Source organism: Ursus maritimus, unplaced genomic scaffold, assembly GCF_017311325.1.
Source record: "Ursus maritimus isolate PB19 unplaced genomic scaffold, ASM1731132v1 scaffold_8, whole genome shotgun sequence".
NCBI lineage: Eukaryota > Metazoa > Chordata > Mammalia > Carnivora > Ursidae > Ursus > Ursus maritimus.
Window position 1 is genome coordinate 17,394,700 of NW_024426996.1, and position 26,742 is coordinate 17,421,441.

At 36.6% G+C, this 26,742-nt stretch overlaps 1 protein-coding gene across 7 annotated transcripts in view; it reads left to right on the forward strand.

Moving 5' to 3' along the window:
* LIN54 (lin-54 DREAM MuvB core complex component) overlaps nucleotides 1–26,742 on the forward strand; it is an 82,165-nt gene that overhangs the window by 19,520 nt on the left and 35,903 nt on the right. For 3 of the 7 annotated variants that reach the window (XM_040625197.1, XM_040625196.1, XM_008693291.2), the window contains exons 2-4: nucleotides 9,133–9,848; nucleotides 14,466–14,589; nucleotides 21,398–21,540. In XM_040625197.1, coding sequence (XP_040481131.1) covers nucleotides 9,165–9,848; nucleotides 14,466–14,589; nucleotides 21,398–21,540 — 951 coding nt within the window. In that variant the 5' untranslated portion in view covers nucleotides 9,133–9,164. The remainder of the gene's footprint in view (nucleotides 1–9,132; nucleotides 9,849–14,465; nucleotides 14,590–21,397; nucleotides 21,541–26,742) is intronic. The other 4 variants (XM_040625200.1, XM_040625199.1, XM_008693296.2 and 1 more) reach the window with 2 other exon arrangements.

A 26,742-nucleotide genomic window follows, 5' to 3' on the forward strand; every position in this document is an offset into this window, starting at 1 on the left:
GTCTCTTAATAATTAGAAGTGTATTAGAAAGAAATGAAGGAAGAGTTATGACACCAGAGATAGTCTAGCATCTTTTTGGGGAAAGAGGAGCATTATAGATTTTCAGTATTCATTTCAAGTGTTACTATTGGATATTTCTTATGTGTCACATACTGTGCTAGGGATAGGGCATACCTCAGTATCATTGCCTCAGGACACTTTCAGTTTAGGAATCATTGGGAGGTAAAGTTGGAAGGATGGATTGGGTAGAGTTTTAATGCAGAAGGCCTTGAGAGTTACAGAAAATTTTTAAATAGAGTGACAGTCTCAGAGATACAAGGGAGTTAAATTCTGTGGCTGTTAACGGAGAATGTGTTGTAGGTTAGCGGAGATAGAGGTAAAAGTACCATACCAGGTTTCACACTTTGGAGATTTGGAAATTCTTGGTTGCAGTGGGAAGGAGACATTGTAAAGGTGTAATCTGCATGGTATATGCCAGATTGATAGTTCTATGGAGAGACATCAAAGATGACAAGATCTTAAGCCCTGTTGTTTGATAGAATATCGAATGCCATAAAAAGCTAATTTAGATGGAGAAAGAGGAAAAAAATTTTCATTTGAGTTCTAGTGTACAACATAACTATTTTCATAGTAACCCTGCAAGTAAACGGAGGCTTAGCGAGATTACTGTTTAGGGTTATGTGATAAACAACTAGAAGAGCCAGCGTTTGGAAATGGGTCTTTCTTATTTGAATCCCCATGTTTTGTCCACCATGTTAGTCTTAAGCATGAATTATATATACATATATATATATATATATATATGTATATATATATAGTCCCCCCTTTAAAAGGGGAAAAATATTGTGAGTCCTTATATTGGCCTAAATAGTCTTATTAAAATATTTAATTTTTAGATGTATATAAATATAAATTGCTTATGTTTATTGCTCTTATGTAAGTATAGACCACAAGTAGATTTTTAAATGAAATAGTAACAAAACTATAAAGCCAGTAAAACAAATTAAATTTAGGGTAATGGATGATGTTGTTTTGGTGAAACAAACTCTTTGCATAGTAAATGTACTATTGCCTGCCTTGGCAAGGTGTTCAGTTTTCTATATACTATATATCCTGTGATAATCCCAATTCCTACACCACTTTTGTTGCATTTGAATGCTGCAAAGCTTTCCTCCTTAAATCACAGATGGTTTGGCTTTCACTTGGCATAAATATATCATTTACCTTATAAGACCCTTCTGTGCTTTTTTTTTTTTTAGCCCACCCTGCTTCTAGTACCATTGATTATGGATATGAGGTAGTTATTCAGATGATCCAGAATACACTGTTTAAAACATATTATCAAAATGAAAATACAAATTTTTCGAGTCCTCCTCAGGACTCATGGCTAATAGTCCAGTGCTCACAGTTTAGTTTGAGAAATGTGGTTATGTACTATATTTTTGAGTTGTCAACATTTGCTTTTAGAAATCAGAGCTAAAATCCAAATGGTGTAGTTAACCAGTTTGTTTGGTGGTAAGTTCTAGGTACAAAAGTATAGTTTTTAAACACTCAGATATTTTTTGTCTAATCTGACAAATTACTCACTCATCTGTAATATGGTGATAGGTCACCACTTCATAATGTTATATGCAAGAATGAAACACTTGGGGAAAAAAAGAGAACAAAAACATTTGTTCACCCTGGTTGTTCTTCACATGTAATTAAGAAAGTAACAGTGTTTTAGCACTGATAATATTCCATGTGGAAGTCTTAAGAGATTTAAAGGCATAGAACATTTGCCATTTCTATCTTACATTATTTTTTATTTTATATTTATTTATTTTAATCACTGTTCTAAGTCAGACCCTCCATTTGTCTCTGTCTTGAACTAATTACTATAATAGCCTTCTAAGAAACTGGTCTCTGCCTCCAGTCTAATAAAACACTGAGGTGAAGTTAATCCTCTCAAAGTATGACTGTGATCATGCCATTCTTCTATTGATTTGTAAGCTTTCTCAGGGCAAGGTCTTTGGTTAATTACCCATAATGCCCTTCACAAAGTTGGGAAGTAATAAGTATTTGTTAATTAAATGACTGATAAAAATTATAAACTAGTTAAAAATTAAGGGAACCTTGTCGATATAAGATGGAATGTAATTGCAAAGAGTATTGGTTAGAAACTAATTTTGAGTACTTAAAAACTTATTTGAAAAGGAGTTTCTCAGTTTGTGCCTTGTGAGTTTATTTTATTTGAAGTTGTTGTGAAGTCTCAGAGCATTATATAAACCTGTCTTACTCAAAGAGACAAACCAAAGTTATCATGGTAAATAATGCTTGGATTGATAAATAATGCTAGAATTTCAGATGATATCCCTTCCCCCGAACTCGAAATTCTTCGAGTTTGTATTGAGAGGTTACTATTTGGCAGCTCTGTTCTAGGCATTGGAGATAGGGGATCTAGTGATGAAGACAGACAAGTCCCAGTCCTTGCGGAGTTTGCATTCTGAAGAAGTAGGGCAGGAAGAATCAGACTATAAACAAAGATACTTTCTGATTGTGATAGATGCTGTGATGGAAATACCAGGGTAATGTGATAAAATGCTTAGGGCAGTGGAGATGAGAGTGGGGGTGCTATTTTAGGTAGATCTTAAAATGAAATACAGTTGAGACAAATATAGAAATCATTAGATTTTCTGAAATCAGTGAATCTTTTTTTTTTTTTAAAGATTTTATTTATTTATTCGAGAGAGATAGAGACAGCCAGCGAGAGAGGGAACACAAGCAGGGGGAGTGGGAGAGGAAGAAGCAGGCTCATAGCGGAAGAGCCTGATGTGGGGCTCAATCCCATAACGCCAGGATCACGCCCTGAGCCGAAGGCAGACACTTAACCACTGTGCCACCCAGGTGCCCCTGAAATCAGTGAATCTTAACACTCAGTAGACTTGTACCCTTCCACCATGTTCAACTGTGAGAAGGAAAAACTCAATGTATTGATTTCCAGAATCATACTTTGCCTTTAGAACTTTGTTTTAGGAGCAAAAAATATTGGAGGCATGGGGAATATGTTGTATGTTCTGTCTTCTTTCCTACCATACCTGGCCAGGTAATCCTTGTAAAGATGAGGTGAAGTAAAGCTCCTCAGTCCTACTGCCTTGTGAAAATCCTCTCTTTTCTTGGAGTGGTCCTCAACACAGTGATGATGAGGTTGCATGTGCTAGTACATATCTTCCATTCCTAAGGGATAAAATTAGAGTGATGATTCATATAGCTGCATGGCCAAACCCTTTCCTGCCATGCCCACAGCTCCTTTTGAGAGTTTCTTTTAGCACAGGCCATCATGCCTTGCATGTGACCCTGATTGAAACAGATATAGATGTCTAATCGTAGAGCAGTTATCATAGTCTGCTCAGTGGCTTTGAGGTGTGCTGGCTCCAGAATTCTGCACAGCCCGACACTACGTAGAGACTGGCCAAACTGATCAGATCTTTTCTTCTTAGAAGTTTGAACTGTACTCCTAGTTCAAGGGAGACTCTAATCCTGTAATTCCTTGTCTTTTTTAACAGGACAATTAAAAAGACACGTTTTTCTGAATAGCAAGCTTCAAAATATATGAAGAAAAAAAAAGCACAGATGGAGAGAAATAGACAAATCCACAATCATATTTAGAGGTTTTTAACAGCCTTTCTCAGTAATTGATAGAAGAAAATGTAATAATATAGAAGATATGAGCTACACTATCAACCAACTTGATGTAATCGACATTTGTAGAATACTACCCTCAGCAACTGTAGAATACATGTTCTTTTCAGGTGCACATGCAGTGTTCACCAAGATAGACCACATACTAAGCCATAAAACAAGTCTCAAATTTCAAATGGTGGAAATGTTGTAGAATATTACATTCTTTGACAATAATAGGAGTAAATTAGAAATCAGTAATAAGATAGAAAATCCCCAAATAGCACACTTCTTTATTTTTCTGTGTGTCAAAGACAAAAATCACAAGGGATATTAGAAAACATTTGAAATGAATGATAATAAATTAAAAATAAAATGACATTAGTAGAATGCAGCTGGAGGTTTGGGACAAGTTTTTAATGTTAAGTATTTTAGGAAAGAAAAAAGATTTAAAATCAATTATCTAAACTGAGGGTTTTAGACATACTTTTTTTCTGGGGAGAGCCAGATAGCAAATATTTTAGGCTTTGGAGACCATGTAAATCTGGTCTGTGTTTATGTGTATACTTTTTTCCCTCAGCTATTTAAAAATGTAAAAACCATTCTTAGCTGGAGAGCAATAAACAGACTATCAACCTGATTTGGTCTGTGGACTATAGTTTACTAAACCCTGATCTGTGCTTCCATCTTAAGCCTCTAGAAGAACAAATTAAACCTAAAGCAAGCAGAAGGAAGGAGATAAGAGTCAATTAAATAAAAAATGGAGAAAGAATTGAGAAAATCAGTGAAGCCAAAGTGGTTCTTTGAAAAGATCAATAAAATTGATAAATCTCCAGGCAAACTGATGGAAAAAGGAGAGTACAAGTTACAAAATGAGGAATGAAGAGTTGACATTAATACAGACATTAATATAAAAGAATATTATGTATAACTTAATGCTAACAAATTTGGCAACTTAGAGGAAATAGACAAATTCCTTGGAGAACACAGACTGTCAAATATCAAAGGTTGCTGAATAACCCGAACAACTCTACCTCTATTAAAGAAATTAAATTTATAGGTTAAAAAACAGAAAGCTTTATGTCTAGATGGCTTCGTTGGTGAGTTCTGACAAACATTTCAGGAAGAAATAGTAACAATTCTATGTTGGCTTTTCCTGAAAATTGAGGAGGAAACAACATGCCCCAACACATTTTATTAGGCTAGCATTATCCCCAGACAGCCACTATAAGAAAAAGAACTACACACGAATATCCTTCGTGAGTGTGGACAAAAATGCTTAACAAAATATTAGGCAATAGAATTCAGGAATATATACAAAGTATAATAATTACATCATGACTAAGTAGGGCTTATTTCAGGAATGCAAAATTGGCTTAATAAGAAATCAATATAATTCAAAGGCTAAAAGAGAAAAGCCGTGTGATTATCTCAATAGTTGCAGAAAAAGCATATGATAGAAATATGCATTTATGATTGGGGAAAAAACCCACCCAACTTTGCAAATTAGAATATAAGTAAGCTTCCTCAACCCGGTAAAGGGAATTTTTGAAAAACCCACAGCTATCAAGTAAGATTGGGAACAAGGCAAAGATGTCTGTTCTTATCACTTTTATTCAACATTTTACTGTAGGGCCCAGCCAATGTAGTAAGTTAAAGAAAAGAAAAAAAAGACATGCTGATTGGAAAAGAAGAAATACAGAAATTATATTCCGACAACGTGGATTGTGTTTATAGAAAATCCTAAGGAACTTACATCAAAAAGCTACTAAAATTAATAAGTGAGTTTACCTAGGTTGTAGGCTACATGGACAATATGAAAAAAACCCAGTTGTATTTGTATATACTAGCAGCAAACAATTGGAAAATGGAAAAAGAGACCATTTGCAATGCATCAAGAAACATGAAACGCTTAGAGATAAATTTATGTACAAGACCCATACACTTGAATTATAAAAGATTGCTGAGATAAGTAGAGAGATATCAGTTGGGAGATAAGTTTTCCATTGGTCTTTGCAAGTGAGGCAGTGACCGTCCTTTTAAATAATCATTTCTAGGATGTTTGTATAGCATACAGCCTTGAATGATAGATGTAGTGATTCCTGCTGTAGCCAAGGGCAGATTTGCTTGTTGTGCAGTATAATAAAGATAATATCTTCCTGTGGAAAAAAGGGCAGGTGTGCTTCAGCCCATTATAAATGAACCAGGTTCTCTGAGCTCAGGGTTCTGAGTTGTGATACAAACCCCCTGCCTGCACAGCGTCTACCTGGGCCTCTCCGCATCTACCCTGTGGGACTTGAGGGCAGCCGGAAGAACTCATATACACACATAATGCTCATGTTCCTTGCTGTTCTGTAGTAAGTCCAGTGTCTCTACCTAGGACTTATTAGTGTGGTCTGCCAGTATCTGTGAAATGGTAACAGGATAGTTTGTTAGCTTACAAAGACGGTCTAAAATCTCAGATCCCTCACAGTTCTTGGCAGTTTTGGCCTTGAAAATGGAGTGCTGACAGAGACATAGCTTTCTGAAAGAGGAAGATGACAGCCTTGTGGGTTAGGTGAGGGGATATGAAGAGACTCTGGCATCTGGTAGTGAATGCTGTCACTCAAGTGGTGGGCAGGGATGGCAGGGGCAGGGGGAATAAGTCTTCCAGTGTTCTACCTCTTAATGGATATTGAGGGGCTGAACTGAGAGCCCAGATGGTGCTTTGGTTGTTGTACACTCAACTCCATAGCCCCAGCTGAAAGGCAGTGTGGCTGTAGCTGCTGAGTTAAGGAGTCACCAGAGCTGAGATAATGATGTCAGAAATAGGACATCAGAAAGGGCGTCAGAGGATATAGAGTTTTGGCTGTATTAGAAGTTTGTTTCGTTGAGTTGTGAATACTTAAAACTGAAAGTGAATGCACTGCCAGACCATTATCTCCTTCTGTGACTTGACTTCTCCCTCCTCCTACACCTTGACTTCAGGTACTTTAAGGAGAAAAATGAATAGAGGTTGGACAAAGATCTCTCTGTCCTTAAGGGGGAACCAAAGGCCGTACCCACATGTCCAGATATGTTGGGGGAACTCTGGGGAGAGCAGGGAGTCAGACTTCTGTGGTTGTGTTGGATACTGGCACCCGAGTCATCATCCTGCTTGTTCTGTGGGGGGTTGGAGTGTGCTAGATGCAACTGATGGGGCTTGGACAAGGTTTGCAGTAGGGAAAGGAAGCTCATGTGACACTGTGGGTCGGGCCCTTTGTTGTTGTGTACTGTTTCCATTGTACATACTTTGTTGTGTACTATTTCCAAAGTACATGCCTACTTTAAATTCCCATAAATGTCAGAGGGGATTCTCCTGATCAGAAAGAGCTGCATGTAGAGAAGTGCTAGTACTTTGGGCTCTCAAAACGCTAGTAATTCCTTTGAGCTACAGGTTATTGTGACTGGTGATTTTATAGTGTATAAAGAACTTATCCAGCTCAGTAAGAAGACAAAAAAGGGAAAAGATTTTAAAAAGGGAAAAGATTTTAACAGGCACTTTTCAAAAGAAGATACACAAATACACTGCATATATGAAAAAATGCTCAGCATTGTTAGTCATCTGGGCGTTGCAAGTGAAAACCACAATGAGATACCACTTCACACCCATTAGAATGGCTGACAATATCAGTTGTTAGCGAGGATGTGAAGCAGGTGGGACTCTTGCACCTTGCTGGTGGGTGTATACAATGTTGGGAAATAGTTTGGCAATTTCACGTAAAGTTAAAAATAAATTTACCTTATGACCCAGCAAGTCCACTTCTTGGTATTTATTCAAAAAATATGAAAATATGTATCCATAACAAACTTGAACTTGAATTTTCACAGCAGTGTTATTTGTAAGAGTCCCAAACTGGAAACAGTTTCCAAATATCCATTCACCAGTGAATGGATAAACAAATCATGGTAGATTTGTATGAGGAAATATTACTCAGCAATAAAAGGGAACAGAATTCCTAGTTAAATGAAGGAATAAAAATAAATCTCAACATGCTCAGGGAAAAAGCTCATTTACATGATTCTTTTATGTCATGAGTACATAGTGTATGATTCCATTTATGTGAAATGCTAGAATGGGCAAAAAGTAAAAACTATACTGATAGCGCAGATGGGTGGTTATGTGGGGTGGGATTCCTAGGGTAGGGGATTGACTGTAAAGGAATAGACTGGTTTAGTCTTCATTTAAAAATACATTGGTAAAAATTTAAGGCAGTGTAATTTTGTGATTAAAATTGTGAACTTTGGTAATATAAAACATACCCTGATTTTTAGTCTGGGCTCTATCATTCACTAGTTATGTGACCTTGGGCATTACTTAACCTGTTTTTTCATCTGTAATGTGGGAGTGGTAATAATAATATCTCAGAATTGTGAGGATTAATTATGCCATCATTGGTATATAGCAAGTATTCAGTAATGATTAATTTTGGCACTATTAGTATTTGTCAGTGATAATAATCGTAATTTGGTGCTCATGTCTGTTACTCTTAATCTCAAATGGGTATTGCAGTTTTGTATTTCAAAAAGGAAGAAAATTGCTGATTAGATTTCTGTGGATCTGTGGGCAGATAACATTATTATTTAGTCAGTTATGAACATGATGTACTCTCTTTAATATGTAAAGATAATGGTACTGACTCCTTCATTTGAAGTTCTGCATAACCTTTGGCTAAAAGCATCACAATTCTGACTTGTTCATAATCTGCTTTATTATTATTATTATTACAACTTTTTTTGTAATGGGACTGGCTTTTTTTTAATGCCTTTTAAATGATTCCCTTTTTGACCTTTTTAAATGGCTAAGGAGGATTTGAGAATCTTCTTTCCAAATAAAGATTTTTTGGTCTGAAGCTAATTGATCAAACTTGAGCCAAATAAGTCATTTAATTGCACTTGCTCAGATGGATTACTCTAGAACTCCTTTAACATTAATTGAATAATTAATGGATTATTATCGAAGGCAAACTACCCTCATCTTAAGACCTAGCTCCCTGGAGATTTGAAGATATTTTCCAATATTTGTTTACATTTAAATCTTTCTTTATGTGAATCAGCAGTTTTCAAGTCTATCAATAGGGAAAAAAAATAACTGGCAAGAAATAAGATGATCAGGCATGTCAAAGACTGAAGAGTTTTATGAGTAGGCATTGGAAAGGAGTTTCTTGTAATTATATGACTTACTGTTGCTTGAATGCAGTATACTTTTGGATTGAGACGTGGCGAATGAGAATATTTGCTTCTAGTTTTTTGTCCCACATGACTTATATTTCAGATTCTTGAAGGTTGAGAGTATGTTGAAGTAGTTGAAGCCAAATAGGTATCAGGAATATCCTTCATTCAGTTATACATCAGCAACAAATGATTATTTTTGTCACTTGCATTTTTTTGAATAATTTTATTCTTAAATGTTTTGAAAACTAGTAATTTATTCATTTTCAACTTTTATTGCAGCGCCTGATCAACTTTCTAGCAGGAGAACGATCATGGAGGTGGTGCCAGCTGAGGTGAATAGTTTGCTTCCAGAGGAGATAATGGACACTGGTATAACTTTAGTGGATGATGATAGTATTGAGGCTGTTATTGTTTCATCCCCAATTCCCATGGAGACAGAACTGGAAGAAATTGTCAACATAAATTCTACTGGTGACTCTACAGCCACGCCCATTTCCACGGAACCAATCACAGTGTACAGTAACCACACTAACCAAGTTGCAGTGAATACCACAATTACTAAAGCAGATTCTAATACCACAGTGAAACCATCTTTTCCAAGTGGCCTTCAAAAACTTGGTGCTCAGACTCCTGTGACTATATCAGCCAATCAGATTATTTTAAACAAAGTATCACAGACATCAGATCTTAAACTTGGCAATCAGACCCTTAAGCCAGATGGACAGAAGTTAATTTTAACAACTTTGGGCAAGTCTGGTTCACCAATTGTTTTAGCACTACCCCATAGCCAACTACCCCAGGCTCAGAAAGTTACAACTCAGGCCCAGTCAGGAGATGCTAAGTTGCCACCGCAGCAAATTAAAGTAGTTACCATTGGAGGGAGGCCAGAGGTGAAACCTGTCATTGGTGTCTCAGCATTGACCCCAGGAAGTCAACTGATAAATACTACAACTCAGCCCTCTGTGTTACAGACCCAACAGTTAAAAACAGTACAGGTAAAAAATAAAGGGGGCTTATTAATTCAAATGCATGTTAAAAATTAAATTGATTCATAGTTGTGTTTGTAGGGTGATTAAATGCATAGTTGTTACTGAATTCTTTTGAATGTTGCTTTTAGTAATTGTGTGGTTTCTTTTTCGTAAAGTTTGATATGTCTAATGCTTTGAAAATGTTTGCTAGAGAACTTAGAGCAAACTTAATTTTTGTTAAATTCCAACTTAGTGTATTTATAGCTCTTTACTCATTTTTAAATGCATTTTATTCTTAGTAGTAGTTTGATTGCAAGTATGCTGTGCTGGTATAAAGATACCAGAGTTGCTGCTGGGCTGTCAAAAAATCATTCAGACATAAATTTTTTCAGTTAACAGATGGCCAAAGTCTAGGAAAACTTGCTGCTCTGAGATATCCTTGGAGCCAGCAATAGTACATACTAGTCTGCGTGTACCACCTCTTTGCAATTTCCTGTCCACTGCCATCCCTCATGTTTGCAGTGTGGAAAAGGCAGTGTCACATGATGGAAGGTAACATATTGGCTTTAGAATTGGACCAACTGGATTTGAGTCACCTCTGTGATCCCCTACCACCTGTGGAACTTTGGATCGGTTACTTATCTTCTCTGAGTTTTTGACTTTAGCTGGAAGATGGCTATTTGATCATGATGAAATACATAGTAAAAGATAGTACTTGATGTAGTTCTCAAAACTTCGAGGATCCTTCAAAATGGTGCCTATTAATAGTATGAATAGGATCCTAAGATAGAAGGTTAACAGAACATATATTAAATGGTTCCCAGTTTTTCATGCTCAAATAGGCCTTTTTAGGTCATCACTGCTCTTAAAATAAAATGATCCACTTAGGATCAGGAAACACAAATGCATTCCCTGCTTGAAAGATTTACCTCTCAGAAAAAAAGGAACAGGCATGTCTTAGAGAACTGATGCAGGTATATAAGGAAATAGGAAGATGCGGGGAACTGCCCATGCTCAGCTGATGTTAGAAATAATGATGTTTTGGTTATTATGTTGGCAAAATAATTAGAAATTTATTTTTATGGGCTTTTTTTTTTAAGCTTTTGTTTTTAAGTGATCGCTACGCCCAATGTGAGGCTTGAACTCAAAACCCCAAGATTAAGAGTTGCACACACTGAGGCGCCTGGGTGGCACAGCGGTTAAGCATCTGCCTTCGGCTCAGGGCGTGATCCCGGTGTTCTGGGATCGAGCCCCACATCAGGCTCCTCCGCTATGAGCCTGCTTCTTCCTCTCCCACTCCCCCTGCTTGTGTTCCCTCTCTCGCTGGCTGTCTCTATCTCTGTCAAATAAATAAATAAAATCTTTAAAAAAAAAAAAAAAAAAAAAGAGTTGCACACACTTGCCCAACCAGGTGCCCCTCATGGGCTTTTTATTTAAGCACTTTGTTTGATTTCTCAAACCTTGTAATTTGCCCCTGTCCCTCTTGCCACTATTAAATATTTAGTGCTCTTTTCTTTCTTGATTTTTTTAAAAAGATGTTATTTATTTGAGAGAGAGAGAGACCGAGAGAGGGCAGGAGCAAAGGGGAGGGGCAGAGGAAGAGGGAGAATAGACTCCCTGCGGGCGAGGCTCGATCCCAGGACCCTGGGATCATGACCTGAGCCAAAGGCAGATGCTTAACTGATGAAGCCACCCAGGCACCCCTCTTTCTTGTTTATTATCATCTCTCACTTATCTCTGACTTCCTTTTACTTCTTTTGGTGAGAATCTCTTGAATGAGACATACTGTCACCATCAAGCATCTTGTCTTCAGCTTGTTTTTTAAGTCAGTTTTGAAACTTGTTTTTATTAGTTTACCAGAGTTTATCTGGCTTTGGGGATGTGGCTTATAACCACGTTCACAGTAAATCAATAATGAAAACCAGAATGTCATTTTTTTTTTCACTTACTAGAGCAATGTATACATTGCTATTTAATGACCAGTTTACTTGTATCCACAGGTTTTCTACTACAATCCCCTAAATACTGACAACGAAAGCAGAGACTGTGGTCTAATTCTTATAACTTCTTTTATTATTGTTATTTTTATAAAACCAGATTCTGTTTATTAAAAAAGAACTTCTATTATTTTATGTATTTATTTGAGAGAGAGAGAGAGAGAGAAAGCACATGTGGGGAGAGGGAGATGGAAAAGCAGACTCCCCACTGAGCAGGGAGCCTGACGCGGGGCTCTATCCCAGGACCCTGAGATCATGACCTGAGCTGAAGGCAGACACTTAACTGACTGAGCTACCCAGGCGCCCCCAAAAAAGAACTTTTATTAAAAAAAAAAACTAACAAAAACAAAAGAAACCCCGTTTAGAATATCGTTCCACTTGTCCAGTTTTTAGGCAACTCAAATCTTTCGAACTCCAAAGTTACCTACAAAGCTCTCAAGCACAGGAAAAAAACAAGAAGCTACACATTTATGTTTCCTCTTTGGGCACCAGAATATTTGGCTTAGTATTATGATTCTCTGGTTTTTTTCCTAGACAATCCTCAGCGTTGTCTTAAGTTTAATCAGAGTATTGAAACTCTTAGGGTATGGACAGCAGGTAAGGGTGGAAGAAGGAGACCCATCTTGAAAAATGAAGAAAAGAGGTGACAGTTGAGGCCAGAGTCAGTAACAAAGAGGTATAGTTACACTTAATTACAGATATATAAACACTTTCCCATTTTTCTTGTGCATAGTATATAAAAGTAATTAATAACTAACAGTCTGGAACAAAATAACTCCTTATTAGTTTCCAAACCGATACAATACAGTGTCAGTAATTATCTGCATGTATTATTTGATCATATATTTGGCTATCTTATTTGTAAAATTCCTTTTTTGTTTCATTTTTGTCTTTATCTGCTGATTACATAAATTTGGTAAAAGTGATACTTTATGCTTTGTTTTATTTGATAAAGTAATTTTGTTCTAGAGTAGGTTAGAATTTAATAATGCAAAAAGTATGGTTCATTGAAGGTACTATAAATTGTTACTTTCAGCAATGTGCCACTAAAGAAGCGTAACCACAAGGGCAAATTGGAATTGTTCATTTAAATAATTAATGTGCTTTTGGTTGTATTATTTACATTTTTTTTCCTGATTGGTAAGTATTCATATGGTCATATGATTGTGAAAATCAATTAAAAATAGGGAAATACTCTAAGCTCCTAATCTTTACTTTATAGTTAAGAATATTTAAAAAAAAAGAATATTTATCACAATACATGGGTTTCCAAGAACATCAGTCCTTTTTCCTTTTGAGATTATTAGTAGAAAGGCAGTAGATGATATATTCTGACATCTTAGAATTTTCGACCTGTTAACACAGTTGGGAAATATATTCCTTTTATGTCTCCCAGACTGCATCAGTTTTTTGAAGTATAGTCACGCATTTATTTGGGTATATCAGTTTTGCAAGCTGGGGTTTTTTTTGTTTTTGTTTTTGTTTTTTTTAGTATAGTAATGGATCTCCTTGTTTTGTTTTTTAAAGCGATTTGTATTTCATTTATATTTTGTTTTGTCACTCACATGTTCTGAGTGTAAGAAAGTAGTATATTCTAGGTTTACGGTAATGTATTGTTTAGTTTAATTTATAATTTGAGCACAAAGCTGGTATTTATGTAGTTCTATGATCCATTGCAGCTACTGGTATATTTCTGTCATTCAAGTTGGTCATGTTTGTTCATTTTAAGTCATTATTTCCAATATTAGCCCTTTCAGAGCCTCAATTTTCTTATCTGACAAAAAATAAAATTAATATTTAATGTTGTCCCTATCATAGCTAAATTTCTGCTTTTAACTTTTAGAAGAAGCTATATCTTTGCATACATTGTTAATTTCAGTATTAAAACATTGATAACTCTACCCTCCTTGACTTGTGGAGAATTTTAGTTCAGGTCAACAGTGTGCTGCTATAATTTAAGATCTGGGATGAATATAGACCCTACCTTCAAATTGATAGTCTAGTAAACAATACTTTAGCAAGTAACATTTCTAGCACCTTTGCCTTTAGAATAGTCTTTGTTTTACCAAACTTGTCTCTTTGTATCCTAGGGCATTAACTTGTTCAGTTCTTTGTATATCTACTCCTGAGATACATATAAAGCTGAAGATCTAATCAGAAGCCTGTCTTTATTGTTTATTTATATTTTGCTTCCAGGGGCCAATGTAACTGCATTTTCAGGTGGCTTCATCATTTGCATTATGCTTCTTTAACTGACTCCTATCTTCCTATTATTGAATAATTTGTTATTTTGGGAAAGAATATTGCTATGTCATAGTGTTTTAGTATTGTTTATTAAATAAGCATTATTATTAAACATTTCTAAATACTCATTTGGTTTTCATCATATGCATATTATCCTACAGACTACAATAAGGATTTACAATAAAAATGCAAAGGTATTGCTATATATTGGCTTAAGGATCGGATCGTATTAGTATTTTGATGAATAGCTGCATTTTAGGTGTTTTTAACATGAATACTTAAATATATTCTGTTAAATGAGCTGGTTTCACTTGTACTTCTGTATATCAATCTTCTGTTTAATTTTGATTGAATAGGTGTTTTACAGAAACAGATCATCTTCATAGTTATTTATATATTTCAGATTGCTAAGAAGCCTCGAACACCAACCTCTGGTCCAGTAATCACGAAGCTGATCTTTGCAAAACCAATTAATAGTAAAGCAGTTACAGGACAGACAACTCAAGTATCACCACCAGTCATTGCAGGTTATATTTCTTTATAGTTTATTAAGCTATATATTTACCTTCCTTTTAGGTTTAAAAAGGGCTGTTCTGCCATCTTGAAATGTTTTAGTGCAACAAGTAGGGTTATTATTATAAACCATACTAGTTAATTAGAAATGTGACACTTACCAAATGTGTGCTTTGAGCAAAATGCCTTATCTCAAAATCAGTCCATTACTTTAGTCTCCTTAGTTGTTTTACATGAAAGTAGCAAAGTCTTAAACTCCAAGAATACTAGCTAACATTTATCTAGTGCTTACCACGTGCCTCGCACTATTCTTAGCTCTTTACAAAGTGACTTAAATAGTCCTTGGGCAATCCTGTGAGGTAGGTATTAATAACAGCCCCATTTTGCCAGTGTGGAAATGGAGGCGCTCAGCTCGTAAATGGTCGAACTAGGATTTGAACCCAGGCAGTTTGTCTCTAGAGAACATGTAGTTAAGTTTAATATGTTTAAATTAATACCGTGAGAGTACAGTATTTCATGGTTTCTGTTTGAATTTTTGGTTTCGGTGTGTTAATATGCTTTATATGCAGTTTTCTATGAACAGAAAATTGTCACAATGATAGTAATTACTTAAGTGATAACAGAATTTTAGCTATATTTACCAGCAAGTTCCTTAGTGTGGCCCAGTTCTCTTTTATTATATACTTTAAAATTTGTCATCACCAGTAACTGTAACACCTCAAATCTTGACTTCGACTATTTTATTGTCTTGTATTCCCAGTCTAGCAGTTCTTTGACTTAGAGATCTCTGATCCATTAACCCTTCTATTTTCTCATTAATAATCACCCACTTCCTGTCCTCAGATTCTTCCTTAGTCAACATGGAGTCCATGACCCATAATTATCACTCCTGAGCAAACACCACTGATACTCTTTTCCCTTTCTCCTATAATGGCTTACATCCATCTTTCTTCTTACTTCTTTCCTGGCAGGCTGCTCAGTACTTCTAGAGACACACAGCCAAGGTGACTGGTCTTTAATTCAGAGCTATACTAAATGACTGTTTTCACCAGTTAGGAGCTCATTTATATTTCCTTTGTGTTAAGGGCATGTGGAAGTACCTCTGGATAGTAGACTTGACTAGAGACTTTCAAATGCTAATTACCCATTCCTAGAAAGTGTATTCTTGATGAGGGTATTTCAAACATTAACTAACCATGGGGGGGAGGTGGGAGGGGATATACACTAAAATCACCTACTACTGTTTTTGATCAGTTTACAGAGAGTGTAACAATAGACAACTCTGAAGTCAATGGCAGTGATCTGTCATTTTCCTGAGGCTTTGAATTGTATATAGGGAGGCTTCTCATTTTAGTAAGTGAGAGGAGGCATGGAAAGATTGTAATTTGAGGGTAGTGTTGGGTGAATGAATTTTCTCTTTTGGCCCTCAGCAGAGATTTGTGATGTTATAGGAGGCTGGTGGCTTGAGGGCTGTCATGGGAGGCAGGTATGGCCCCCGAAGAAAGACTGGAATGGGTTTAGATTTGGAGCTGGTTCAGGAAGTAGGCTTCAGTTGGCTGCAAGTAAGGAAGGCTTTGGATATATTGATGAAAAAGGGACCCCATCAGTCCTCTGGGAGGCTTTGAGAGGTTTTGGTGGAGAGGGTTAACCAAGAGGAATGTCTCAGTGCAGTGGGGTTTATTTTTGTTTTACTAGTTTTGAGTTTGAGAGAGTTCCTTAAAATTTTTAATTATGTGGGAAAATTATATGCTAAACAGTTGTGGTGTTTGCAAAAGTGTCTGAATGAATATTTGGTCAATGCCAAGATTTTACGTTTTTTACATTTGACTATAATGATGTTGTTGCTGGGTCTTTGGGTCATTTATATAATGTGTTTGCACACTAATCATAGCTTCACCTTTTAATTATAGGCAGACTTATTGGCTCTATCAAAAGGCAGAGATAGACTTCTGTTAAATTTTATTAGACTTGTTGGCATTAAGTTCAGTTGGAGAGAGAATTTCTACTGTCAACTGATTCATCATATAGCCTTTTAAATTCATATGAGCCAAATTTTAAACGACTGAAGTAGCTTTCCTGTTGAATTCTCTTTATCACAGGGAAGTTATATCATCTTTATATTGCAGCTCTTGATTTTTCAAAGTACATTTAGATTGTTTTTAAATGGCTTTTGGGCTTCTCATTGAAGATGGATATCTTTTTCTGTCTTATAGTCAAGATAAACTTATGTTTATATATAAGTGATTTTTCTAAAATGCAAATCTGATCTTGACATACCCTTGCTAAGATTTTCTTGGCTGTATCCATTTCTTATCTATTTCTTGGCTTCAGTCTGTCAGATTTGGATTCAAATGCCAGTGCTTTCTTAACATTAAAGGCATTTCTGGGGCGCCTGGGTGGCTCAGTCGTTAAACATCTGCCTTCGGCTCAGGGTGTGATCCCAGAGTCCCGGCATCGAGCCCCACATCAGGCTCCTCCGCTGGGAGCCTGCTTCTTCCTCTCCCACTCCCCCTGCCTGTGTTTCCTCTCTCGCTGGTTGTCTCTCTCTCCATCAAATAAATAAATAAAATCTTTAAAAAATATATAAAAATAAATAAAGGCATTTCTAATTGAATACATACTTTTTTCATTTTCACCTCTTATCATTTCCATTCTTACTGATGTAACTTATTTTAAGAGATTACCAAATGGACCATGTTCTCTTAGGACTTAGGATCTTGGCATTTTCCTTTTATTTAAAATGCCTTTCTTTGCTATACTCTTCCCCTGATTGTCTCTTATGTATTCCCATAGAACTTAATTTTACCTATTAAATTCTTAACTTTAACTAGACTTCTTTAAATTTCATACTGGTTTTTAATATTTCCATTAGTCACATTGTATTATAGTACTTGGTTTTCTTGTCTATCTCCCCTACTATATTTGTAATTTTTCTTAGTAGTAGTTTTTTTGCTTTGTTCTGTTATCTAAATTTTAAAAATTTATTTATATTTTAAAAATCGTTGTAAGATAAACAGACACGAATTGTGGTATAACATATATAACATTTTAATAATTTTCAAGTGGACTGTTCAGTGGCATTAAGTATATTCACACTGCTGTACCACCATCACCACCATCCATCTCCAGAACTTTTCTCATCTTGCAAAAGAGAATCTCTATACTTATTAAACAATAACTCCCCTTTCCTCCCTCCTCCCCAGCTCCTAACAGAGACTTTTTGTCTCTGTCAATTTGATTACTCTACATAACTCATATACATGGAATTATACAGTATATGTTCTTTTGTAATTGGCTTATTTCACTCAGCATAATGTCCTCATAGTTCATCTGTGTTGTAGTATGTAAGACTTCCTTTTTTAGGCTGAATAATACTCCATTGTGTGTATGTACCACATTAATGGTAGCTCTTTTATCTTGTTTATCTTTCTGGACTTGGCACAGTTTCTGGCACATAGATGTGGTTCAGCGAATGTGTGTTTTTGGATGAATGTGTATGTCATGGAAGCGATGTGGTGGTGTGGAAGGAGCTATTGGGAAACTGGGGTTTTAGTCATGGCTCTTCTATTGATTTTGTCTATGATCTTGGATAAATAATTATCGATTCATCTTATTTCTATAAAATGTTGATACCCGACACTTCAGAAGGCTTCGGAGATGGTGAAATGAGATACAGAGGTCCTCGTTCTCGGAGCTCCGAGGTACAAGGTTCTACAGTGGAGCGAGCCTCGTCAATGTGAAAATATTCACTAATAAATTAATCTCTTACAGAATTAGTCCTCCCTTAGATAAGTGAGCTCCCTGCCTGCCTCCTAGCCCCCCATCTTCTGGAGTATGTCTCTTGCTTCTTGGAGAACAACCAGCAAGAGTGTAAATACCTTGCCAATTGACTTCAAGGGAAAATTATATAACTTGCATACTTGCTTGAATCTGTCTGCAGAGCCACGGATAAATAGGGATTTAGAGATTAGATAATCAAGAGAGATGTCATCTGGATGAAAAATAAGCAAGCCCATGGAAAAGAATATCTTGAATTTTAAAGAGGTATAGAGGGTTCTTGGGAAAATTGATGAAATTCTGAACTATTTTGGCAGAGATGACTTTCAGTATAATCAAGTTGTGCCCATCAAACAGAATCTGTCATTGTGTTGACATACAAATTTTCAGAAGAATCCTCTTTCCCCCAGACTTAGCAGTTCATCCTAAGAGTTAGTGTAGTTTTAATTATAAATTGGATTTTTGTTAAATATAAGCCTTCCCCCAAAGTGAAAATTTTACTCTTTAGTTTCCTTTGTTATTTAAAATAAAATTTTTGTCCCTGTTTTCAATGAATTCATTTTTAAGTGTTCTTTTTTCTGGATCAATTATTTTCAGGAATTGAGGATTTCCTGTATTGTTCAGAAACTTTTTTCTGAATCTGTATAATGCCGAACAAATAAGAAATTATAGTAATAACCTTAAAATATGAACATTTTATGGAACTGTGTCTTTATTGGTAATTTATTTTCGTGACATAATGGTTGTTGGGGCTTCAGGTTTATCCCACAGGTATTAGTTTTAGAAACTAGAACAGGCAAACATTTTACTTCAGGCAGGCTCAACACTTTAGGGTGGCCTAAAAATATTTGTTGTAGATTCAGTTAGTTTATGTAGAATTGACTTATTTAGTTATGATGTAATTCAGGTTAAAAAAACAACTCTCAGCTGAAATTCGTTAATGACTATTACCAATGAAATTAAATGTAACCATGTACTACAAAGAAATTGAAAAAATTGTATTTAAAATATTTTAAAAATTCGGGGCGCCTGGGTGGCACAGCGGTTAAACGTCTGCCTTCAGCTCAGGGCATGATCCCGGCGTTGTGGGATCGAGCCCCACATCAGGCTCCTCCGCTATGAGCCTGCTTCTTCCTCTCCCACTCCCCCCTGCTTGTGTTCCCTCTCTCGCTGGCTGTCTCTATCTCTGTTGAATAAATAAATAAAAAATCTTTAAAAAAAATATTTTAAAAATTCATAAATGTCAGATAAACCTGATTTTAAAAAGAAACTGTGTATACTGTGACACTGTTAACAGAAAAAACAATCCAGAAGTTCTTAAGTGTGAGTTCTCTATTTTTGTCTAAAGAGAAAGTCCTTTTTTTTTCTCTTTTTCTCTTGCTTCCCCCCCCTTTCATCTCTAGATATATCTATGAATTTTTTTTAATTTTATTTTTTTTATTTGACAGAGAGAGAGAAACAGCCAGCGAGAGAGGGAACACAAGCAGGGGGAGTGGGAGAGGAAGAAGCAGGCTCCCAGCAGAGGAGCCTGATGTGGGGCTCGATCCCAGGACTCTGGGATCATGCCCTGAGCCAAAGGCAGATGCTTAACGACTGAGCCACCCAGGTGCCCCTATATCTATGAATTAAATCATAGTATCTAAGAGGGAATTTTAGAGATAATGTAGTTATCTACCTTTTTTCTTTCTTGGGTGCTTGAATTCCCTCTTTAGCCAGTGGATTTGATTATACAGCATCTGGTTAGAACACCTTCAGGGACTGAAAACTCACTTGTGGGAAATGGTCATTTCAGTTGGAAATTTTTGTTAGAAGTTCTTTCCTAGTGCTGAGCTGAAACTTGCGTTTCTGTGTATTAGCACCGTATATCCAATGTACTAGAGTGGCTCTGATCCTTCCACGTGACAGCTTGGATCAGTCAGGATAACCTTGGCTTTCCTGCCATAATAAACAATCTCTAAGTCTCAGAAGTTTAAAAAATTGTACTTTTTGTTCATACTTGATAAGATGATCTACATGTCCACTGTGGATTAGAAAGGGGGCTCTTTTTATCATGGTCTCTCAAGGACCCAGGCTGACAGAGGGACTGTCATCTCAGATGTGGCAGAGGGAGGGAGAGCTTTGGAAGGTCTCGCATAAGCAGTAAATGTTCTGGCCCAGAATGACACACGTCACCTCTACTCATAATTCATTAGGTAGAACTTGTCATGTGGCCCTAACCTAATCACAGGGTGTGGGGATGGGTCAGAAGGGCAGTTCTACCTAGAATGCCCAGAATGGGAGAGAACCAGAATACTTGGTGAACGGCTGTCACACACAGTCTTTCAAGAATTTGGAGGTGTGTCATGTCTTTGTACTCCTCTCTTGCATAGGATACAAATTCCTAATATTTCAGTTCATTGTGATATGATTCCCAGTTTCCTAAGCATCCAGACACCCTTCAGTTTTTCTCTGTTTTTCCTGATGGGTATTGTCCAGAAGGGAATACAGTATTCCTGCATTCTTGTTGGAATTTTTTCTTTTCCTTTTGGCAGTCTAAAAATCAGGTAGTATTAAAGCAAACAGTGTTCAAGTTAGTCTGATAGCTTTTATAGAGGTGGCTTTAAACTGTGTCCTGAATGGTTTAAGTTCAGAATAAGACAGCTGTAGTATAGTACAGAGATTAAGTTTTGAGACTTGGATTCAAGGCCTGACTTTCAGGAGCTGTGTTATACAGGGTATGTTGCATAGTTGTCCTGAGCCTACTTTCTGATTCTGATTTATAGAACTTAACAGGATTGATGAGAATATGAACAGAAGTGTTTTCACGGACTTTACATACAGCGGTATTAAGATACTAAGTGTTAACCAAGAAGCATTGCTTTGTTTCCTTCCGATTAGTTTCAACTTAGTTCATTAGGGACTCACTTGAGTGGTTAGTTCATACCTGGATACCTATGAAGTAGTGGACATATATGCTACAGTCCTTGTGGGTGGAGATCATCAACACATACATTTTTATATTATTACTGGAAAAAGCCAAACTGATGTGCTGCCTCTCATTTGCAGGTAGGGTTCTTTCACAGTCTACTCCCGGGACTCCATCAAAGACCATAACAATATCTGAAAGTGGTGTTATTGGATCAACTTTAAATTCTACAACACAGACACCAAATAAAATAGCCATCTCACCTTTGAAATCGCCAAATAAGGTAAAAAAAAAAAAATTAGCCACAAACGCCCAGTGTTGTGGTTAATGCCTTTATGTTCTTACTAGTCACTTTAGATACTTCAGTTTTAATATATTCCCAAACAAGTAATAGGCATTCATCGAATACTAGATTAATTTAGTAATCAGGGATTTATGGCAGAAAACAAAAACTTACTCTAAGCACATAGTAACCTAGTAATCATTTTGCATGCTAAGATAATTTCCATGGCCCATATGAATGTGGGTACAACAAAAATCTTTTGAATGAGGTACATGATGTGTTTAGTTCTTCAGTTAATATTTGTGCAAAATTATTGTCTTTGGGAAGTCACATATGTAGTGACTATATGAATATAAAATGTTAAATGTAACTTTATTATTATTTTGATAAAATACTCTGTTTTCTGCTTAAACTGTCCTGGGTTTCATGGAGAGCTGAGCTTTTGCTGGGAAACAGAGTACCCAGAGTACTAGAAATTGCCATCAAATGCTGGTAACCAGATTCTCAGAGTTTTTAGACTTAAGTACAGTTCATTCAGAGCATTCAAAAGCTTTTCATAATTTGTTTTCATTTTAAGGTAGCTATCATTTTACTCTTAGGTCAAGTAAGTAGTCTTCACCCACTTTCCTAAAACATACAGAGTCATTATACCAGCATAACATTTTGAAAAGGTATGTTTTAAAGGACATATTCAGGTGGAAAGCTAAGCATCATTATTCTGAAGATGCTGCCTTTGTGATTCTGGAAACTTACTACCCTTTGTACCGTCTTTTTCCTTAACTTACTATTATTCATAAATGGAACAACCATTAAACATTAGTTTTACATTTTTTAAAAAGTATAGCTGTTGGTTTCTGTCTTAGTGAGACTTGAATATAATGTATAAATGTAATGTCTCTTACAGTTCATTAAAATGGGATTCTACCTGCATAATAATAGTAGAAAATAATTACTTAAATGAATTCAATAGATATTTGAGTGCTTACTATGTGCTATGCATAGTGATAAGCACTGGGGATAAAAGCATAAAGTTTTTCATTTTAACAGGGAAGTTAGACTTAAACATTAAGAATTGCCCTATAGAATCATGATGGTCACAAGTGGGTTGATGAGCTCTGCTGTGTGTCAGGAAAGGTTTATACAAAGGCTGTTCTTGAAAGGTCTTAACCTTAAAGGTGTTTTGGGTCTTAGCTGTGGGTTAGCAGCTTTCTGGATTGAAGTAATACTTTACACAAAAGTGGAAAATTTAGTGGCCCTTTGAGGGAACTGCATTGCTTGGTAGTGTGAGAACTGAGGGTGCTGAGGTTAGGTGGAAGGTGTTATTATCTTCAGGGGAGTTTGCACTGTATTTTTCTTGAAGACTTTCAATGGCTTTCCATTGCTTCTAGGGCAGTGGTGTCCTCATCTGCTCATTGGGATCACCTGGGGAATGCCTGGTTCTTATCCCCAGAGACTGTTCTAATTGATCTGGAGTTTGGCCTGGTATCAGGATTTTTAAAAGCTCTCTAAGTGATTTTAATGGGTACCCTAGATTGAAAACCACTACACTAGGATAATACGAGATTTGCATTTTTAAAAAGATAATTCTTGTGGCATTATGAAAGATATTTTGGAGGAAAGTAAGTCTCAATTCTGAGAGAGACCAGTTAGGTTAGTGATTCTCAACCTTGGCTGAACTTTCGAAACACCCTGGGAACCCTTGAAAGCACTAATGGCTGGGTCCTACCCTGACTCCATTTACATGAGGGTCTGTAAGGCGGGGTCCTAGGTATTTTAATATTTTAAAATTCTAAAGTGTGGGCCAGGGTGGGAAATCACTAAGTTAGATTGTTATAGTACTTTATGTTTGAGTTAGACTAGTAGCTAAGGGGCTTGGGAAGAAGAGATGTCTTAAAAGAGATTTAAGACATAAGACTGGATGTCAGGGTCTGAGGGAGAGGAAGACTCTGGGATGACTCCTAGATTCCTGACTTGAATAACAGAGTGGGTGGCGGCAGTATGGACTAGTATGACTGGTATACAGGCTATACCTGACGGCGTGCAAATAGGAACTAGCTTTGTTCTTCTCTCATCCTTGACTTTAGTCATGAGATCTTGGATCTTCCTTCCCTGTCTCTTGACTGGTTATTTTTAACTATAAGAACAAGCCTTATTTTGGTGATTAAATTCACAGGTATGAAGAGTCTAGGCAAAACCTTAAATCTAGTTGAAAGCTTCTCTCTTCAACTCAGACCTAATCATGGCTCTGGGACCATGTAGTGGAGAAGAGGAGTGTAATCCGTTTCTTCCTCTCTTCGACCCCCCCCCCCACCTTTCTGCTTTCTACTGATTGGAAGGAAGATTAGAAGAGAAAGGACAAAGTTTTATATGACTGGGACTATTATAATCTAATGGCCAGTGTGGCAGGTGTCCCAGTGTGGGCTTTTACAGATGTGCATTTAGGAAAGTTTTTGGACACCCCTATGAATATGTCCACATTGCCCTGTTCTTTATCAAGAGTGTGGTACACACTCAGGCTATCTTTGGCAGTTTTCTCCTGGCCATCTCTTGCCTCCTGTAGTCTGCCCTACAACCTTTTACTGCCGAGCACCCTACAGCAGAGGCACATGTCTTTGGCCCATCAAGATGCTATAGCCCTTCTGCAGCATCTGTTTGGCTAATAGGAAACCTGTAGAACCCAGTGTTAGAAGTGCAGCTTGACTAACCGCTGTCCTTCATGTTCTTGCTCTGCCATTTTAACAGCTCCATCCAACCTCTTGCTGTCACAATTCTCCAGTCTGGGACCAGTTTCTGTGTTCACATATGTCCTAAAATCCTGGGGGTATGTGTCAGGTTCTCCCAAGAACTCTCTCACTGCATTCATTTCTGGTGTGGCTAGACCAAGATAGGCTTATGAGTTTATAACACACGCGCGCGCGCGCGCACACACACACACACACACACACACACACGGTTTCTTTATCACAATATGTTGCCAGCCAAAAACTAAGATGTCCATTTTTTCCTTCTTACACTTATCACCTAGTCTATCCCAGAGATTTTCTTGGAGAACCCCTGCCTTTGTTCTTACTGAGGTATAAAGCCTTCATTCTCTCTGTTTGTAAATTCACATCTATTTCCAGTCTGTTTTGTTTCATTTTCAGTAGGCAGGAGGTGGATGATAGGGATGCTCTCTTTCAGTAAGTCTGCCACGGATATCTTGTCTTCCTTTTTAGAGTGTGGGGGTTTATCATTTGTAGTTCTCAGGCTTGGAGGACTCACTTCAGCCCGATTTGAGATAGTAGGAAAAAAATCACATTATCATTTTACACTAGAGAGGGAATATAGAGAGAATAGCTGATTTGGGTAAGATACTGTTTAATTTTTGGAGATGTTGGTCATCGAAGTACCCACTGATTATCTAAAGGAAGATGTCCATTAAGAAGCTGAATATAGGCAGTGACTAAAACTGTATATAGATGAAATCAACCAGGGAACGTGAGGTTGTGTGTAGAGAGAAGAAAGCAGGACCGAACCACAGAAATATTAAGAGTTAGTAGAAGAGAGGAAGTCCGTGGAAAAAAGGAATGGTAAGAGAGGTAGTAGGAGAAACTAAAAAAAACTAGAAGGGGAGATGACTTCAAGAATGATGTTGGGCTACAATCTCAAATGTCAGGAAAGTCAATTAAGAAAAAGACTGAAAAGTAAGGATTTGCCCTATTGATCAAAAGTGGTCAAAAGGAAACTCCCAAATACCTGCCTTTTCCTACCTGCCAGCACTCACAATCTGACTACCATCTGCCTTGAATAACCAGGAATTCTCTCATAATTTATCCCTGTTTATATTGGGTTCCATCCAAAGGCCCAGACTCCTACATCACCTTTTCTCTCTCACATCTACAATCTCCTTAAGGCTGTCAGTATCTTCTATCCCTCTTCCCACCTATCCCCTACTCTTGAACTCCCTCCACTGTGCCCTCCCTGGAGTTCATAATCAAAAGAATACCCTAAATCCTCAACCTCTTTACTGAATGTTCCTTTTATTTTCTTGTTCTAACAGATACCCGACTCTCCCCTAGGATACTGCTTCCCCAGCAGACCTCTTGAATGATGACCATTTTTTTCTCCTTTAGTCCTTAGGCCACTGAGCCTGCAGTGGAGGGGACAGGACTGCGTGTCTTCCTTGCTTCTTCTCATTACATTCTACAGACCATTCTCACTGTCTTCTGCATCTTTGAAACTAATGTTATCAGGTTTGTTTTGGAAGTCAGGCATGTCTAATGTTTTCTCGATTTACTTGATACTCTGGTTGTCTGTTATTGTAGGACATATTTCTTCCATTTATTTTCTAAAGTAATCCTCAGTTCTCTAAAGTATTTATTAGATATGTAAATAAGCACTAAACCAATGAAAATATGTTTCTACATGGTTTACTTTCTTCTTGCTTTAGATTTTAGCAATGCTGTTCTCCTCTACTTTCTGACATTTAATGTCTTTTGTCCTGTAATCTTATTCTTACCTTCAAGTACTATTTTTTTTCATGGCATATTTGGATTTATTTCAGAAATGCAGTGTGATTTAACATTCAGAAATCTATCCATCGAATTCATAACATTAATAGGAAAAAGAATAATTTTACAAATATATACAGTACCTCTCAATACATGTGGAAAAATCCTCGTGGTAGCCAGCCTCCATTTTGGTTAAAAATACTTGAAACAATAAAAATAGAAGGATACTTTCATAATTTGAAAAGGAAGAAAATACATCAAACTTCATGTTATGGTGCAGTGTTGAACAAGCATATCCACTTCCCACACTTGTTCAATTCTACCATAGGCCTGCATTAATGCAGTATTGCAAGAAAAAGCAACAAATGGCATAGGGTTTCAAAAGAAAGTAAAAAAATGTCACAGATTACATATTATGTTATTATATACATGTAAAATTTAAGAATCTGCTATTGAACTATTAGAATTAATATATAAATTTAGCAAGATTAATATATAAATTTAGATAGTCAATATAAAAATCAATATTTCTAGACCATTTGTATTTAATATAATTGTTCATATGCTTGGATTTAAATCTTGTGTCTTACTAGTTATTCTCTGTCTCATCTCTTCCTTTTTTTTTTTTTTCTAACTCTTTTTCTGCCTTCTTTTGGGTGAATTGAATAGTTTTTGTGATTCTATTTTATCTCCACTATTGGCTTATTATAGT